The sequence below is a fragment of the Stegodyphus dumicola genome, chromosome 1 (assembly GCF_044657685.1).
Source record: "Stegodyphus dumicola isolate Sdum_Otavi_A_Nest chromosome 1, ASM4465768v1".
NCBI lineage: Eukaryota > Metazoa > Arthropoda > Arachnida > Araneae > Eresidae > Stegodyphus > Stegodyphus dumicola.
The window spans coordinates 229,373,726-229,394,059 of record NC_140768.1 but is presented as its reverse complement, the minus strand read 5'-3'; the positions used below and the strand labels follow the sequence as shown (position 1 = coordinate 229,394,059).

Sequence of the window (20,334 nt, the reverse complement as noted above, 5' to 3'; positions counted from 1 at the left end):
ATTCATCCACTACAGACATTCATTTACACTTTCATGAGTAATTCAAAGGCTTGCAAAATATATATCATTAATGAATACTTTTCTTGACAGTAAATATATTTCTTTTAATAATGATTTCGTCTTCGGAAATCATAATAACAAATATTCGTACAATTCAGAGATAAATGTTTAACGATCTTCCCAAAAGGATTTGTTTAGGTTTTTTGCGCTCTCGCTGAGCCTGCAGTACACTAGACTGCTGTAGCACTCACTCCTGCTAATCCATTTCTTTTTGTCTTTTTAGCTTTATAATTGAGCATAATTTTCTTCGTACTTACGCCATATACAATTCAACAGCAAAATTACAAATGTCTTAAAAGCAGCATACATTTGGAATTCCTAATTCAGTGTTATGTTGGCATACTTTTTTCTACTTTTTCAGTCTTTAAACAATTTATTATATGAATGTTCAGTTTTCTTAGTAAGATGGGTTGAAAAAAACTTCTACTTTTTTTATCTTTCAATTATTAACGTTTCGTACATTAACTTTATTAAATATCATGTTCTTTGCACATGCACCACATAAATTCAATTCAACAGCAAAATCACAAAGTATTTAAAAATCGGATTTTCTTTAAAATTTTCGGTATACAGTCTCGCTCTGGAGATAAAATTTTTTATTCCGTACAGGGTTGCCACTGCTAGCTTTCAAAGAGTTGAGGTTGTAAATAAAAAGTTCATTACAGTTTTACAAAATAGGAAATATAAAATTGGAAATTCAAAATTCGGGCTTAAAGGTGCACATGTTCGGATGGAGGACTACGTTATTCAAAATTTGATGACTCCAAATATCGTCGTTTTTTCACAGTACTAGGAACATACATGCATGCAGATTATACATTACTTAATTTCTTCAAATTTCAAAATAATTCAGGACGATAATATTTGGTGGCAAGAATCTGAAAAATGATACAGCCGTTATAGTGAACGACGCAAAATCCCGTTTCGAGATTGATCGCCCATTCAGGCAAACGTTCTTTTCACTGAAAATACAGAATATCTAAAAATGATACATGACGTTTTAATTTATTGTTAAAACTACTTTGAAGCAAAAAAATACTGTTCCATTTGCTGAGAAGTGATTTTCTCTTTTCCTTTTATAGTGCCAATTTGAGACATTTTGCCTTTTTTTTTTTTTTTTTTTTTTTAATTTTTAACAATCATGCGCATTCGAATCTACAGTAAATATATTGTTGATGTTTTAGAGACATGAAATCCGACGAAAATATCAGACAAAAGTTCGAAGTTAATTATTACAGAAATTCTCCATCAAGCAAGCATTCATTATCAGTCAGAGTTCACCATAATAGTACTTGTAAACAGAGATCTATTGAAGAATAAGCAGACGTCAGATATAATACTTGATATCTGAAATATTTCTTTTCATATTTTTACAGATATAATACTTGATATTATAAGGTATTTTCTTCCTCCTTTCAGCATGCCTTCGTGGTGTAATGGTTAGCAACTCGGCGCCTATTCGAGAGGTCCAGGTTCGAGTCATGACAGGGGCATTGCACATTTTTCACTCCTCAAGCTTCAAAATAAACTAATGGCTCTACAATATTTTAAAATATCGTGGTGGCATTTGCAGTTTCGACAGTATAAATCACAATTTGTTCGCTTATGGATCGTTTTAAACATTATTTCAGAGAAAACTCTTGGAAGCATATATTCTAAAGAACCTTATTAAAAGATTCAGTGCGTGTCTATGTAAATGTACGTCTGTGACTATGTGCAATCTAAGTGCATCATCATAAATTTTAAAAGGCAAAACTGACGAATAATTTTTGGACACTTTGCAAATAGTTTTGCACAATTATGAGTGGCCCACATTCACCTTTAAGGCCACATGTGCCCTTTTGAGACCAATAGTTCGTACATGAGTAAAGTCATTCATAAGTTTTCTATTGTCTGTTTTGACAGCCTAAGCAAATGAACCATACCTCATAACAAAGATGAAAGCAGTCCACTAACTTTTACTAAACTAATGCTACTGGACGATATGCTGTCATATTACGCAAACCTCACATTCTACGTCGTTATTTTGTATGCGCTATTATTCCTTTCACAAGGTAGTGCTCACAATTGTATTTTATTTTTTTGCTGATTACTCTATAACGCATTATAAAGTCTCAATCGTTTGGGAAGTATGTACTAAGTCGAGACTCTCGAAGAACTAAGCGAATTATGGGCATGTCTTGCATGAAAACTGAGAATGTAAGAAGGGTATAAAAGTCCCTTTTATTAAAACTCAAGTAGAGCAACAGAAGGCACTATTTGTGCTTACAAAAACCCACCAGGATTTATGGTGTAACTGAAAAATAAGGAATTGCAAATTAAAACTAAGTTGTACATTTGGAAAAGACACACTGAGACGCACATGTTGGTTCAAATCTATACCAAGCACTGTTGGCGACGCTTTGAGAAAACCTAAAATCTCTATCAATGTATTTATAAACTGAAATTTTCTACAAAAATCTATGAGTTTCTTGAACCCACCCTGAAAGAATCTCAAAACGTTTACCCCACGATTAATCTTTGCGTGGTTGCATAACATCTTACTTATAAGTCAGAAATGCTGTTTGCTTATTATAAAATTCTAATTTTACATATGCTCGATTAGAAATAGAGTTTTAAGGTAGAATAAGTTCAAAACGGGCGAGTGTTGGATACTCTTTTTTTTATAATACCGTAAATTTGAAGAAATAAAAGAAAGATATCAACAGTTGAACATATAAATTTGCACACAAGCACTTTGCAAAATTATATTAATATATGCCACATTTTCAACTGATGCTATTAAACTTACCCTGCACTTTAGTTGCAGAACATTCATAGCTTTCGGATTGCACATTTGTTTCTTCTGCTTGATTTCTTCGTCATCCTCCTCCAACTGTTGATGCTTGTGCGCGATGGAGAGGGCCGCGAACTGTGTTGGTTTATGGGTTGCGGTCTTCTCCATCTCTTCCTCCTCGAGCCGCTGTTTCAGCATCTTTTGACGTAAGATATCGCAACGAAAGACATCACAGTAGTCATCAAGGCACACCGTCTCCTCCGTCTGTAAAGTGGAGAAAACATTACGATAGACTGCTTTAGGAGTGTTTAAATTCAAAATAACCAGAATGAAAAACTGCAAGCAAATATTTCGTGTTTATGGAAGTATAGCGAGGCTGTGTTAGCTTAAGAATTCCACCGCCTATTTGCAAAGTGGTATCAGTCTGTGTACAGGGGTTCGCCTTCCATGCTGAATTTTGCGTGTTGCTATTCTCAGTGTCCTGTTCGTTTTGTGAGGTGGGACTGCAAGAAACAGTAGTGTACGTCTTTTTTAGATCACAGGACGTTAGGTCAGAAGGATCATTAATTTCGTTTTGGAATTTTGCGTTGAATTAAACGCCCATTTCACGTTTAAAATTGTTGCCACCAAACATTATCACCTTGTGTTATATTTAAAGAAATTAAATAATGAAGAATCTGCATAAACATGTTTCTCGCATTGTGATAAAACAACGGTACCTAGAGCCATCAAATCTTGAATAACGTACGTTTCCATCCGAATATGGGCATCTGGAAGCCGTAATTTGGAATTTGTTTTCTTATCGATTTCATATTTTGTAACACTTTAACGAATTTCTGATTAACAAACTCCTCAACGATTTCAAAGCGAGCAAAACAACACTGTACGAAAAAAAAAAAAAAAAAACTTTATCTCCAGCGCGCGAGACTGTGTATCGGAAATTCTAAAGATATTCTCTTTTAAAATTATTTTGTGATATTGCTGTTGAATTGAATTTTATGGTTTAAGTGCGAAGCACATGATATTTAATAAAAAAGGTAACACACAAAACGTTAAAAAGTCCCCCTTTGGGTGTAAAATCTTTCAAATTTTTGCAGTGTTTTTACTTTACTTAATTGTTTATTTGTTTGCTTGCTCACGAAATACTTATTATGCTTCGACACATCTTTAAAGACGTTGCCTTAATAAATCACATGTATATGAGTAGTTTTACTGATTCAAAATTGCGAAATGTTTAAACGAAAATTGTTATGACTTAAACATCCACTGACGAACAGAAATAAAGAAATTACCAAAAAGGGGCGATTTACTAATGAAGATCGTAGAGAGATCATTCGCCAAATTTGTGAATAAATGCTATCTGATAGTTCTTGGGAAAGAATAACACTTTGACTTAACACACTAACGCTGTTCACTAATTTAGTTTACTTACCCTGATTTTTTTGAATAAAGAAATATTTCATAAAGCAACTTAGAGTATAAAAAAAGAAATTCAGTTATATGAATTAGGCATGAAATATGTTCTGCTTGTCTTGAATAATATACATGCCGAGACTTCCAGAACTTTTTCCGTGTTTCCAGACATGGGCAAAATTTTGGAAAAAGTCTTTTAGTGCTGATGCTTTGGTTTGGTTTATTTGATTAAGGCAAAGCACACTAGGCCTATCTGCCTTAGGAAGGAATGCCTTTGTGGAGGACTTTTTAAGAGAAACTAGCTCGTACACGTGGAAAAAACTACGAAAACGCCTATGCAGCCAGAACATTCAGCTGGAATTCAACCCAAGTCGGAACTACCAGTCTTTAGCGACCGAAGGCAACATTAGCTCTCAGTTTTGAGTTCAAAGCTAATTTCGAATTATTGAGAGACAGTATGAGCTCGCTGTTTGGATGAGCTTTGTGTTGTGTTTAACATTTAAAGTTGTAACTATTGACTACACTCTGCATACCGAGAAGAGCTGTATGAGTATTTTTGTGGAAAGTTCTTGAACTGTAAAGTGTTTCTTTTGGTAAAATAAATTTTATCTAGCTATCATCAGTTCTGTGTGAATTCAATCCAATACGAGCACCTACGCCCCTAATAGTATCAATGACATGAAAGAAAGAATTGACGTCCGTAATAAACGGATTCTTATAAAAGAAACTGCTTATGGTTTAACCGTTAGATAATTAACAACACGGATTCATTGGCGAAAGAAAGAAACACTTACCATTCCCATCGTTCTTGAGTGGGAGGCATCCCAGTGTGTCACAAAAGTATTCTCACATCGAAATTTTTTCCCGCAGACGGGGCAATGCCATGTTTCTTCTCCCGCAGTCTTTGTTGCTTCCAGTTCCGTCTGAAGCCACCAGAACATGTCCCTCTTGGGATGTAAGGGGCATTCCAGAGGCAGAGATACTCTGTATCGTTCGACAACTGGTAGAAAACGCTATACATAAAATACAATAATAATGGATGAATAAAATATATACCAAACATAATTTTTAATTGTTAATAATATGGAAAGTAAATGTTAAAAGCTTTTATGAAAACGAGTGACAAAGTGTCGTTTCTTTTTTACTAGCTAATGTATTTAGGAACTAATGTCAGATATCTAATTATTTTGTAATTTATTACAAGAATACCAATTTATGTCTATAAGGTGCATGTAAAGAAGAAAAAACACTGTTAAAAAAAAAAAAAAAAAAAAAAAAAAAACAGAAAAAGTAGTTTTATGTCACCTGCTCTACTATGCCGATTGAGGAAATTTAAATTGCACTTTTCATATCTCGAAAGCGCGATTTAGGATATATATTAGATTTATATTATGAGTTATTTATCCCGCCTTCTTAGCATGTCTTCATGATGTAGTGGTCAGTACGCGCGGAGCGTAAAAGTCACGGCGAAGGCATTGCTCATTTTTCATTTCTCCTACTTTAAAAAAATACGTACGTTTCTACAATACGTACGTGATAATGTTGTTCTAATATAGGTATTTTGACACATCGGACTATTTCTTATAAGACATGCCAATTTTTTCCTATATTTCAATGACTCACATTGTGCCAAAGTGCCAAGTTTTGTAAAAATCACACGAGTAGTTTTTAAAATATTAGCTACTCAGTATTAATTGAAATTGGAATATATTTATTCAGATCTTCTTTCTCATTGAAATTATTTGATTCCTTCTTTCACAATTCAAAATTTAGGTTCAATCCAGAGAAAATTAGTAGCTATTTGATTCGTTTTTAAAAATTATGTTGTTTTAGTAATTTTGAATTATAACCTATAAAGGTTTTGCCATCACCTTAAAAAGATGTAGTTTTGGTATACCTGCAAAAATTTAATTCTCTAATTTTAATTTTCGGTGCCTTGAATTTGAGCTGCTTTGCATTTTTAATGCAGTGGTCTCTTTTTCTTCAAGTACAATAATAAAGAATGCAAAGGCTTAAAAAATAACCAAATTTATACATATATGTGATTATTAATAATCATTATATTATATTTAGATCTCCTAAGCTAGTCATCATTATCGTCAATTTAACAAATGTAAAATTAAATTTTTTAAATAATTAAAATTAACTTGAAATGGATTTTAAGATGCATACTTCTGTAACAAAACGAAATTTATAAATCAAATAAATAGTAATGGATTTAATATTATTAGCAGTTTACTCACATCAGACATGCAGTGTAGTGTTATGTCTGACTTAAATTGTAGAATGCATTCAGTTTTCTCTAAAATGAAACAAGAGTGAGTGAGTGAGTGAGTGAGAGATTATGGCGCAAAACCAAAGATGATTATAGTGCGCCAAACACGTGATGGAAAAATGAAACAAGAAATTAACCGAATTGTGTAAAAGTTATTTTTTATTTTAAATGTTAAGCGAAATTTAATCGAAAATTTTAACATACGCAATGAAGAAAGGAAAAAAAGAAGCCATGTATTGAATTTTACGTGGTAAAAGTGATAACAAAAAATTGAAAACAGCTCGCGTTTTAGAAATATTTTTAAAAATATTTCTTGATTAGAATATTTCTTGATTTTATTAGAAATATTTTTTACAATATAATAAAAAATTAAAAATAGCTCGTGTTTTAGGAATCATTTTTTAAAAATATTTCTTGATATTCCATTTCCAAAATTTATACATCCCTTAAATGAGTAATTTCACATGAAAACTCTTAGTCTAATAATCTTTTATTTTTTTTTAATCAATGCGTGTACTAAAATTCTACTTTGCATTCTACTTTGCATTTATAAACAACCCTAATGTGCATCTTGAAAAGCTGATAATACATTGAAACTAATGAATATTTTATAGCTTTATCCCGAATCTCATTTCAGTAAATTTGCTTAATAATAAATTAAAAAAAAAAAGATCTTCTTCTGAAAAAGCGAGTAGTTTTTAGAGAAAATGCATTTCCAAGCTAAAATATTAATACTTTAGGAATTTAAGTGAGAAAAATTTAAAAATGAAAATGTCACTTTAGTTTTTATAATTAAATCTATAATCTATAAAAAGGTATTAATATCTTAAATTGAACGTAACGAATGCAAGTTTATCTGCGAGGCGTGGATAAAAAACACGATTCAAAAAACAAAGTCATACGCATATAATCCTGACCTTTTCTGCTTTTCTGCAGAGAAATAAACTGTTGGTAATCACAATCTCGAAAGAATAATTTTCTTTTTCTTCGCTCCCTTTTATAGAATTGGTAAATTGAATTTGCTCGAAGAGCGTTCTCAAGAGACTTCTCATTTAAATGCATATTGAGTCATAGGGCTGAGAGAAAAAAAAGAAAAGAAGATCTAAGGAAAATTAGTTCAGACCAAACTCACGACTCGCCCATTCATATAAATAAATGCATTTCGCTTTTAATGCTATTTCTTCATATTTTTCTATTTATCAAATGAAAAAGCGTCTTTTTCATTTCTTATTTAGAGCGATAGGGGTGTAAGTAATTTGGACTTAATTTAAATTCATTTCGAAGAATTTCAGTGTTTTATGTGACTAGCTTAAACTGAAATCTAAAATATGTACGTTAAAAAATTTTTTTTCTGTTTTCTTGTTTGCAGAACTAATACCGACATACATACAAGCATCATGGAACAGTGCAAATTATTTTTTAATGACTTTCATTACATGTTGTACGAGCAATACATGTTTACATATGTACTAAATATACCTATATGATTTCAATATATATAATCACAAATATATATTTTCAATATATACTAAAAAAACTCATGTAAATCGCTCTGAGGGGGTATATACATGCATATGTTTCGGTTTACCCTTAAGATAATTACTTATGCAAGATTATAATGACGCATTTGAAAGAAGAAATAAATAAAATTGTAGCCTTTCTCGTATAGGAAACAAAAACCTGCACATATAAGCAATAAAACCCAAAGAATGTAGTTTTAGTTTTTTTTTTTAAATATGCCATTACATATTTATTAATATTTCAGCAACTAAACGCGAGCATGTAATAGTAATGCTGTTTTCCATTGATTAAATTTTCGTTCAAAATGTCAGTTTGTACTGCTGGTTCTTACTGCAGAGTTGATGTTTTGTTAAGCATATGCATTGAAAATAAATATATGTCATTTCATTCTGTATTTCTTTATAATTAAATAATATTAGAACACCTACTTATATAGTGTATATATATGTGTGTAATTATCAATGCTCCTCAAATATATCAAATTTTCTGACTTCTGTTTTAAATTAATATGTTTTAATTAATAAATGAAGATAAGATAAAATATGTGCTTGAAAATTTTAATAATGCATAGAGAAACATTTTAAAAGTATTTTATAAATAGATAACGCACATTAAATATTTTTCTAGGTGTATTCTCTGTTCTTATTTAGGTAAGTAAAGTAACTAAAGTATTTTTTAGGAAAAGAGGAAAACATATATTTTTCAGTTTCTAAACAAATATGATAATAATAATAACTTAAAATTAGTGAAAAAATTTAATATTTTCTTTTTGAATTTAGAATCATGGTTTAGATTCTCCAAAATTAATTTATGCTCTTGTGTTTTAGTTTTATCCTATTTTATCCTTGCTCGGTTTTTTTTTTCATTTCTTGAACTAGTATTTCTGGATAAAAATAGCATACAGAAAAACTGTATATCCTTTTTTTATTAACAGTCATTTCTAATGAGCATCAGTTTCCTTTCTTGATAATATTTAATATCTATTCCGTTTTGTGGAATAAGACTGATAATTGTAATACAGATTTATTGTCCATATTTAGTTTTTTGTGCAATGTTTTGAGCTTCTTTGAGCTCCAGCTTATTAGAGTATTGTTTCCCTTTCACTTAGCTATGAACTATCATGAATGCCTTTTTTTAAACATTTGAATAAAAGGTTGAATATCCTTAATGCTGTCTTGTTTCGTGTTTCTTTTTCAAAAATTTTAGTGGTAGCTTAAATTTATGACTGCGGAAAGACAAACAGGATCGCATATGGTCATCTAAAGCCTGCAGATTGAATCTACAAATTAGCAAATGAACTAAATCTAATAAAAAGATTAGTGGTTGCTACTGAACATTTTAATCATTTGAAAATATAAAACAAAAATTGACACTTCAGTGTGCTACTAAAACTTATATTACGATAGAATGCTGCCACAATAATTTATAATTTCGAATAAATATTTAATTACTAATTTATATAATATTTAACGTAACAATAAAACAAGTAAATTCTGTATTTAAAATTTAAACTCGAATTTAGAACATGGAGGTATAAGAAACAATAATTTAACATTGATCAGGAAATTAAATTACATACCTATGAGAAAGAAATTATAATAACACTTTAATTTTTATCAGTAATCCTATTTAAAAACTCAGTATGTGACCTGATTCATTGTTACTCTAAGTGATATCTCACTCATTTGCTCACAAATTTTTCTGACCTTTCAATTTCGATGACGGTGGACATCATCAAAATAAAGCATTTGTTAGCACTAAGAATTTTCCATTAGTAAAGACATAATGCTTTCCGACTATTTCATTGACAGAACGTTTTATTTAACAAGAGCAGGTACATTTGTTTCGCATTTTGTGTTTGTCTAAGATGAAACTTGATTACGTGCATATGCCAGAGACAAAATATATTCCCATGCATTTTCAAAGAAAAATAATCAACAATAATTGGTTAAAAATTGAAGCTTTCCAAAGACGAATGATTTAGTCCTTCATGTATCTCAGGCAGAAGGAAACATATTATTTTTCCTTATCTAAATTATTCAAAATTTATTAATAGAAAACATTTCTGCAGACATAGAAAAGAATTACACTCACATGCAATTTTTCGCAAATATGAAGGATTTTAGGAAGTTTGAATGAAGCAAAGATTAGTTATCCATAATACTGGAAGAATGTTAGCAAGTGCTGTGTGCTTAAGATAATTACATTCAGTACCGAGAAGAAATAACAAAATAAAAGCAATAATTCTTTTCTAAGATTATTTGGAATGGAATAGAAAGAGACATTATCGAAAATTATTCAATTTATTGAAGAAAAAGTGCTTAATGAATTAATTTGTATTACTGTTGTGTGCATTCTATTTTAGCTAGAATTAATCATTTTTGCATTACAAAAGAAAGAATGGAAAAACTTTGTGGTGAATAACGAAATATATTCAGTTTTAATTATGTTATTCAGGTTGAAATGTATGCATTCCTAAGTAAATAATATTCTATTAAAGTAATCAGCGTTTACGAATAACTATACCGGATGATTTGAATTTACCTTCCTTCAAAAGATAAAAATGTAAGTTACTGCATTTTCAAAATAATTTACGAATGAATAAATACTTGCCATTTACAGTAACAGATTTCAAACGGGTAGTATTTGAATAGGAACTCTCTTTAAGTATACAAATAGGAAAACGAACTCTCTTTAAGATGATTATCACTGGTCCCCCGACGTTCTGTGGAAGTGGAAGTCACAAAAATGTGACGGTCTTTAATGATATTTATCTATGCTCTCAGAAATATAGATCACTTTCAGAGATGGCCATCGCAAAAGGATTCATTGTATTTGATTCATTCCTAGTGCTGACTATGTTTTATAACTTTTGCATTAAAGTTCATTTGAAAATCGGAAATTAAATTAAAAAGTATTATATTATGCAAGTTAAGAATAATGAATAAAATTCGCACTTGTCATTTGAAACTTTAACATGAAGAAAATACGCCTTGTCTTCAAATAAACTTTTCCTGTTTTTTGGAGGAATTTAAAGATTTAACATCTGAAATTGAAGTTAAAAAACTATTTGAAAAATTTAACATAAAATATGTCAAAGTTAATTTTATTTAAATGCCTGATATGGACACCACATGACTTCCTTATACGGTCTATTTAAATTATACATATATTTTGCTGCACTTTCAATTAAACTTATTTTCTCGAATTTCATTAGAGATATATTTTTCATTCAATGAATTCACTTCGCGCTAAGGCAAAAATGCATAAAAACTCAAAATATCTTCATTAAAAATTGGAAAATATAGGAAAACATAAAACACCAAATACAGTTAAAACGATTAAAAAAAAATTCTTACAATCAAAATTAGAGTTTCTAGACAAACAAAGAAAAAAAAAAATATTCGACCAGCGGACAAAAGGGCAGATTTTCCAGTGCACAAAACTGAAAGTTTACTTTTAGTCCCACTCGGCAAAAAGACACTAACGGTGCAGAAATTGTCTTAACTCACCCTTTTGCTAAGTTTCAAATGTATACAAATATGGCTGCTAAGTTAGGCTTAGCTGAACTTAAATAACATTTAAGTTATTTATAATCCACAACTATTGCATACATATTAATTAAAGGTATAAAAACCTTAACCTGAACGTAAGAACAAAATAATTCAATCACTTTTAAAGCGAAAAATGCACAATTTACCAACATATAAGAATAAAAAGAACTGAGCTCACCGAGCCGAGTAACAGAATGGGCATATATATATATATATATATATATATATATATATATATATATATATATATTTGGTGAGGTCGATTGCAACCACAAAGGCAGGTTCACAACTACATGTTATAGCAGTCCTATATACAAAATTTGAATGTTCTGAGTCTAATAGTTTTTGAGTTATGGGAGATACACATGTACAGACGTGAAGAAAAAAAAAAACCTCTTCTGAATCCATTTTGGGAAAAAGAGTTTTTGTTCTGTGTTTACGTAGGGATGTCACGCAAGAGTATCGTTAAATTTCATTCAATAGCGTCCGTTGAAATATGATACCCAAAATTTTTCACCATGAGTATATTTCCTTTATTTCTTATACTTCCTTTACAAGGAAGTAATAACTGACTTGCCTTTAAAAATGTAAGAATAAGAAAAGAATTAATCCTTGAACCAATAATTATTTAAAATCTATACGTATGATTAAATAAATTGTCTTAAATAATACATATCTTCCAAAGTTCAAAATGTACATTGATTTCTGTTATCCAAGATGCAAGGCTATGCTGCCGATATAGACTTCGAATTATGTTATAATACCTTAGAAATGAAACTACTTAATAGATTAAGAACAATATTTCTTTTGAAGTCAGTTGATATGAAATTAACATTACCTACTTCATCAACCACTAAAAATATTAAAAAATATTACTATCAAAGATCTGTGGATATCTGGGACAATGTGGTTGTGATAGTTCGCGAATTTCTCATGTTTATAATATTATTAAACTTATAATTATAATTGTCTTCAATCATTCATTGCTGAGTTTTATGGGAGTCAATATTTTTAACTGGAATTTATTTTTTAACGCAGGTGTTCGCACTGGACGTTTTTGTTTGCGTTTGCTGATCTGTAAATGTTGTTTCACTGCACGATACTCCTTTAAACTGGAAAACAAACACTGAATGAACTAACGCTTCTTTCTTTTCATTTAATTTTAATTCACTGGTTCCCAAAACTTAAGCACACAATGTAAATTAGCAGTTTTCGAAAAGTAATAGAATATGAGTGGATGAAAAGCGCTGCGGATGTAGACGGCAGCATGCAAATATCGTATGATACAGACAGGCACAGCCGACTGTCCGAAAAGAAGCTAAGTAAGCAGTCGCTATTTTCATAGGGTAAGTTTTGATGATATTCGTATTTTTATAGCTGAAAGAATATGAATGACAGACAGTGAGCGCTGGTGCTCTATCGTACGCATTGAAGCAAGACAGTGATTCATTCTTTTCTTTGGTGTCGATCATTTCTTAAATTCTGGAATGTGAAAACAGTTCCAAACAAATCAAAAAGGTTCCAGAGAGCTGTGTGGAGTCCACTAAGGATTGCTATACCTTCTGAAGATCGGTATATTGCTATAGCAGTCAGCGGAATCAACAAGCAATCTCCACACATGTTACATTTATGGTTGTAGCATCACTTGTGCGCCAAAGGCTTCATATGAAGGATCACGAGTCAGAAGTGGCAACATCAAGGTGTGGGCTGAAATTTCACCCAGATGCACAGATTTCAAGACATTCTGTAACAGCTTCGCGTAATTGGGATGAAATCCAACATCCCATTCTGAGACTCTGCGATGCATCAGTTGGACCTTATTTCTTCCTTATGGACGACAATGCCTTTTAATATTGAGCTAGTATCATTAACGAGTGCCAGAAGAGTGGCGGCATTTCCTGATTAGAGCTGCGGCGGTATTTATTCGACTTTAATTTCATTGTATATCTTTGGGTTGTTCACTGGGTATGCTGCCTTTTCACACGTTTGCCTCATCCTACCTCTGTCAAACATTTTCACACTGCCGTAGAGGAATAGCCTGCAGTGATTGATTATCTGGTTGAAAACATGAGGAATTGCGGCAAAATTTGTATGAAAGGTGATCATGCACCTTATTAATGTTCAAGCCCGTTCGTTTGTTTCTTAAACATCGGTTTGTTAATGATCCAAATGTGACGTCATCATATAATTTAAAATTAAATATTGTTTCCATTTTTGTGCATAATGTTTGCTTTTATTTATGTATAAATGCATTTGCTACCTTTGAACTTTCGAAAGCCAGTGTATATAGGAGGTACATTTTATGCGTTAGAATTAATTTTTCAATTAGATTTCCTAGAATATAACTAAACACATCAGTGTTTTATTTCGAAGTTTTTGAGACAGTACCCATAACTCCTACATATGAAGCTTAAATTAAGGATGCTAAAAATATTAAAACGATTTTAAATCTTAGCGATGGTAGGTAGTAAGGAATCACGTTATTGTTATTTGAAAATCAGAAAGTGCAACAGAAAATTATTGCTGTAGATTAGCCGCGTGGTTTAGGAAAGCTTAACAAATGTCTTTAAATTTGGTTATTAATAAATATGTATTGTTATTATGATCCCAAAATTAGTAAAAAATGATTAAAATTTATATTTTTTTGGGAATAAATAATCGCTAACTTTAATGTTTTGAGGTACGAAGATTATTACGTGAAACTTACATTACAGAAATATATCTTTTACTAGAAAGTTTGCTAAAGAAGCTTCAGCAACTGGAAGCAATAAGTTTAATAACTTTGCAAAATTCATTGCTTTTCTTTTTTGATATTAAAACGCAAGCAAAATTTAGATAAGTATTTAATTGCTAAATCGAAAATTTCTGAAAAAAAAAGCGTTTATGAAAATTCAATAAAAATTTAACTTAATACCTAGAATTAATATGGATAAAGGCTGAATAAATTTTATTAACCAAAGTCGATACAAATACAAATTTATGCAAGCAATATGCAAAACAATCTAGCTCAACTTTTATCGTTTGTACATAAATTATTAACTTTAAATCACCGAGTGTCTGACTGTAATACACTGGTTATCATAAATTAAGGAAAAATCACAAAAATCATGATTATTGAAAAAGTTACATGTAGAATTTTATGAAACTTACCCACAATATACAACACATAGTAAGGTATCAAATAATATAAAAAGAAATTACCAGACAATTATGGTAGTATAGAAATTAGCACATATATAAAATGAACAAATCGAAGATGTCAGTTTGCTATAGGAAAAGTACCTTCAATATGGAATATAATCGCCTCTAGAAGCAATACAGCACATTCAGCGATGTGTGATGCTTTCAATTATGCGGTCTATCAGTTCCATAAGAAGCGAGAGCCATTGCTCTTGCAAAGCAGTTGCAAGCTCGGCAAGGGTCTAAGGCGGATTCAGAGCAGCTAGACGTCTCCCTAAAGCATCCCAAACGTGCTCGATAGCATTCAAGTCCGGGAATCGAGCTGGCCACTCCATGCGCATAATTGTTTCCCGTTGAAGATAATCATACACGATGCGAGCCCTGTGTGGTCTTGCATTGTCGTCTTGTAAAAAGAAAGCATCACCTATTGCCCCGGCATATGGGCGCACATAAGCACCAAGGATGTCATCTCTATAAACATGAGCATTCGCGGTTCCCCTCGGAAAAACATGGAGGTCTGTGCGTCCACCCAAAGTGATGCCACCCCAAATACAGACACTGCCTCTTCCGTATTCATCTCTTTCACGGATGTTTGACGGATGACAACGGGTTCCAAGTTCTCTCCGTATCAAATAACGCCTACTATCGCGTTCTAGACTAAACCTGGACTCATCCGTAAAGAGAATAGTCCTTCATTGCTCAGGTGTCCAGTGGACGTGTTGTCGTGCCCACTGCAAATGGTCCCTCCTATGCCGTGACGTGAAAGGCATGCAAATGGTTGTTCGCCTCGCATACAGACCATCTTTGTGAAGCCGTCTACGCACAGTTGACGTCGACACCAACCGTCCGGTGGCTGTAGCAAGGGAGGATCTAAGAAGAGTCCGAGTAGTGGTTCTATTCCTGAGTGCCCATAATGTCAAATATCGGTCATTGGCGCTCGTCGTAGCAGTTGGCCGTCCTTGGCTGAACCTCCTAGGTGCCGAATCTGTGATTTGAAATTGCCTCCAATGTCTATGAACCACAGAAGGACTCCCAGTTAACTATCTGGTCACTTCTGTTTGACTTTGTCCTGCCTCTAGTCTCCCAATGGCTTTCTATCGTAGTTCTGCAGGCGAATGATGCCTGGAGATCATTGTTACGAATTGGCTATCTCAGATTTCTGATGTCACTATCACAGTGAAATATGTGGGCTTGCTCTCAAACATGGACTTTTATGCTCCTCGCAGATGACATATTCTGAGTGCAGCGCCACTTATTTGCATATTGAAGTTTTACTCAGCTACTTTGACTTGGCAACATATTCAAATTTTACACGATTTGGATTATTTTTGAGGGAGTTATCGCTATTTTTGGGATTTTTCCTTAATTTATGATAACCAGTGTATATTATAGGGTTTACTACGAAGTAAAGGAAGTATTGTAATTCGTAAAAATTTGTGTACCATATTTCAAACGAAATATCCATTTTGACCGTTCACGAATCTACCTGAAGGATTTCTTTTGTCTGAGTTTTCTACATACAAACAGAATAAAGGATTCTTTTTTTTACGTCACGGATTGCAAAATGCATTTAAAATAGATTAAAAATGGATTTTTTGCTTGACATTTGTACGTGCGTAAGAATGTATGTATGCATGCACGTACATATGTGTAGTTCGGAAATGATTAGTTGAACGAACGTTAAAATTTTGTATATGCGACTAATATAACTTTTAGTTGTGTAGCTCCCTTTTTTATTGCAATCGGCAGAATCAAACATATATGTATTCCCACCCCTTACAGGGTTCAGAAGTCCTTTTCCGGCATTTGTTTTTGCAATCATTGGGTCGTAGTCATACACTTCCAATTACAGAAGTGTTTTAAATGACAAAAATATTACACTTTTCATAATGTGAAATTGAAAAAAAAAAAAAAAAAAAAAAAAAAAAAAAAAAAAAAGAAAGAAAATTTTGACAAATAACGAAATTTAACTTTTGATGCGGTCTTCCGGATCTTATTTAGAAAAGTTTTATACTCGTTATGAAAAATTAAAATTGAAAGAAGTCTGACACCCGAGCGGCAAAATTTGAGCGGGATATTCAATTTCAGAATTTTCAATCTTTGATGTCATTTTCAACTTGTCTTGAGAAACCGGTTAATTAAATTAGAATAATTCGAGAAATTGTGCTTAAATGAAGGGCAGCAAAAAATGTGCATAGTTTAATAGGTCAGACAAAAGAAAGTCATGCCACAATAGATTTTTTTATTTTAGAAATTAAAAAAATTTCCTTTTTTGGACAAAATATATGTAAAAAATTATTCATTTGTCAAATAATAAATAAATAAATAAATAAATAAATAAATAAATAAAGAGATAGATCTATAAAAATTAGTATTATGTCTTTAATATTGGCTTTTTACACAAACGTCAGTATAAGGAACTGAACTCATTTTTTTTAGATTGAACTTTTGGTGTTAAAGATCTGGGAACAAGTTACAATATATGAACAGCTGATTAACGCATTAACGCAGGAAATTGTTAGGGGTTTCTAGCATTATATACTCTGTATGCGTTTAAGATGGAAAACAATCACATTAAAAAAAGTGAAATTACGTGCTGGTTAATTGTTTTACTGATTTCTAAAACCTTGTAGGGACATTAGGTTATTTTTTGGAAGCAGAAATCATGAAAAATGAGCAACTGCCTTCGCCGGGAATCGAACCACGGACCTCTGGAATACGCGCCCAGCGTGCAGACCACCACACCACGAAGGCATGCCAAGAAGGCGGGAGAAATACCTTATATATTTCCCCTTTTAAAGGGGCACTGGAGTATTTAGCGGACCCAAACGCCCAATCCTGGGTGAGGAGAATCATCATCCACAACCCTTTTAGTTCAGGCGCCACTATAGAGACATTAGGTATTTTTTTGAAAGCAGGAGTGATGAAACATGAGCATCGCCTTGGACGGGAATCGAACCACGGACCTCTGGAATACGCGCCCAGCATGCAGACCATTACACCATGAAAGCACGCTAAGAAGGCGGGAGAAAAACCTTATGTACTCCCTCTTTTAAAGGGCGAATGGGGTATTTAGCGGACCCAATTGCCAAATCCAGGATGAGGAGAATCATCATCCACAACCCTTTTAGTTCGTGCGTCACTGTAGACACATTAGATTATTTTTTGGAAGCAGAAATGATGAAAAATGAGCAACCGCCTTCGCCGGAAATGGAACCACGGACTCTGGAATACGCGTCCAGCGTGCAGACCACCATACCATGAAGGCATGTCAAGAAAGCGGCAGAGATACCTTATAACCTTAGTCACATTAATGTTTGGTATTCAGATTACATATGCAGAAATAAATTTTATTTTATGTATTGCAGAGGAGTATATAGCACCTATCCGAGTATAGTACCGGAGTGTAACATTTTTAAGTATTTTTTTTTACTGCTGCATTACTGACGTCAGAAAAGTTATTGAATACCCTCTCCCTTAGACCTAGTTTAAGTTCCCGTAGTTAAATTTAAGCTCCCTTCACCTCGCCTAGTTTAAGTTCCCTTAGGCATCTTAAAATAAGTTTTAACAGACAAATTGTTTTTGCACAAGAAAAGCGTAAGCAAGAATTCTAACTCCATTTGATTTTCTGAATTATCTTTAATAATTCTTTCAAAGGACGGATATCTAGACATTAATTCTGACTCTAGCCTAGGGCTTTTCTTCCATTAATAAGTCAATATCTGCAAACGACCGGTAACGTATCACTGAAAATGTTTATATCTCGTTAAAATCGAGGATAATAAAGACTGACCATGACTTGACTACTGCCGTTTGCATACAATATTAGGTTTCTAAATCGGAATGTTTTACTAACGCAAAACATTAAATAAAATTATTTAGTTGAAAATAAATTTTATTTAGAAGAGCACGAAATTCAATGAAGAGTAATTGTTAAGAAATTAAAACCTAACTGGTGTTAATTACATAATAAAAAATTAACGAGTATTATGTATAGATTTATTTATTTTCGTTTGAGTTGAATTTTTGTTTTATTTTCTTACAAATTATTAATATCAATGATATCTTCTGCTTTCTTACGATATGATTATGGGTTTAGGTTGTTAATATTTCATCTGAGTAGCCATGAATTTTAATGATTTAGCATCAACTGTATACGAAACATTAAAATGTAATTGATTATGATGAATATCATCCGAAGAATAGAAAACAGAAATAGGAAGTTAGAAAGTTATATATAGAAAGTTAATTTTCCTCTGCTTCCTTGACATACAATCGAGGATAAGTTGTGTGCCCACCTCTAACACCTGACACAGTGTGAGACAATTATCGATGTCATGACCAAATATGGAGCATTGGGGACATAGATAAAGTTGCTTCAACAAGAACGCTATGGGTGCTCATATTATAGGAACTAAAAATAGTATAATGGGTTAGGTACATGGTAGACCAGACAAAATTATGTTAAATATTACTACTACTTTTGACAGAAAAAGCAGTAGTGAAAATTGAGAAATTCTGATTGCTAAATAGTTTATATGTATATAGGTTGTAGAGTAATTAGTTTTATTATTATTATTATTATTATTATTATTATTATTATTATTATTAAAGCAGGAGAGCTGAAAAATGTGCAAGTGCCCTGGCCGGGACTCGAACCTTCGACCTCTCGAATACGCGTCGAGTGTGCTTCCGATTACACCATGAAAGTATGCCGGAAGGAGGGAGAAAATACTATATATGATACTATGTTATTTTTATTTACTTCCTTATTATATATGAGCTTATAATATAAGGTCTTCTCCTACTAGAAACTTTCTAATACTATACTTTCTAATACTAGAACTTTGAGAGACGTTTCCTACTAGAAACTCTTTAGGGAGGAATGTATGGAATTACGGCATTCCTCCGATGAACAGAATGTGATCATCATATCAGTCCAGTACAGACAACCGTATTTCATTTCGACCAGGGCATCCTAAGTTTTTTAAAAGAACCGACTCTAAAATATTTTAATGTCTCCACAAGTTCAGTTGTGACATTTGTTTCTTCTCTACTGCTCTCCAGTTTTAAGAGAATCAAGGAATTACAGGAAATTAAAGCATTATTTAAAATTTTGCCTTTCCATTTATTTTTCTAAAAATTTCTTAAAATCTGGGAATCTAAACGATTAAAACTATTTTTACTTTATTTAAATAAATTTATAAAAAATTGTTTTTTTTTTCTTTTACAAACATCCTCAGTCTCTGTTGTCTGTCTTTTTCATATCGGAAATATCTTGATAATACCTTTACTTTCTTTATCAGAAACAAACAGTTCACAAATTTCCCTGTAAAACTCTAAACGGGAATCAAAGAATTGCAATTTCAGTGAGATAGTACAACCTAAACATCTGTAGAATACATAAATTATTTAAAGTAATCCTCATAGTTTTCCAATTTCGTTTTCTGCAAAATTTGCTGAAACATTTAGAAATACAACTCAGGTTCTCTCCCTGTTTCACGAAACTGTCAATGAATTTAATGCTTCAGCATGTTGTATAATTAATAGTCTTA

The 20,334-nt window shown here is 32.1% G+C and overlaps 1 protein-coding gene across 3 annotated transcripts in view; it reads right to left on the bottom strand.

Moving 5' to 3' along the window:
• The window catches only part of LOC118184192 (uncharacterized), a 99,749-nt gene that overhangs the window by 66,489 nt on the left and 12,926 nt on the right, over positions 1–20,334 (bottom strand). For all 3 annotated transcript variants that reach the window (XM_085826252.1, XM_035353830.2, XM_035353831.2), the window contains exons 3-4: positions 5,044–5,262; positions 2,852–3,100 (exon numbers count right to left, since the gene is read on the bottom strand). In XM_085826252.1, coding sequence (XP_085682378.1) covers positions 2,852–3,100; positions 5,044–5,262 — 468 coding nt within the window. The remainder of the gene's footprint in view (positions 1–2,851; positions 3,101–5,043; positions 5,263–20,334) is intronic.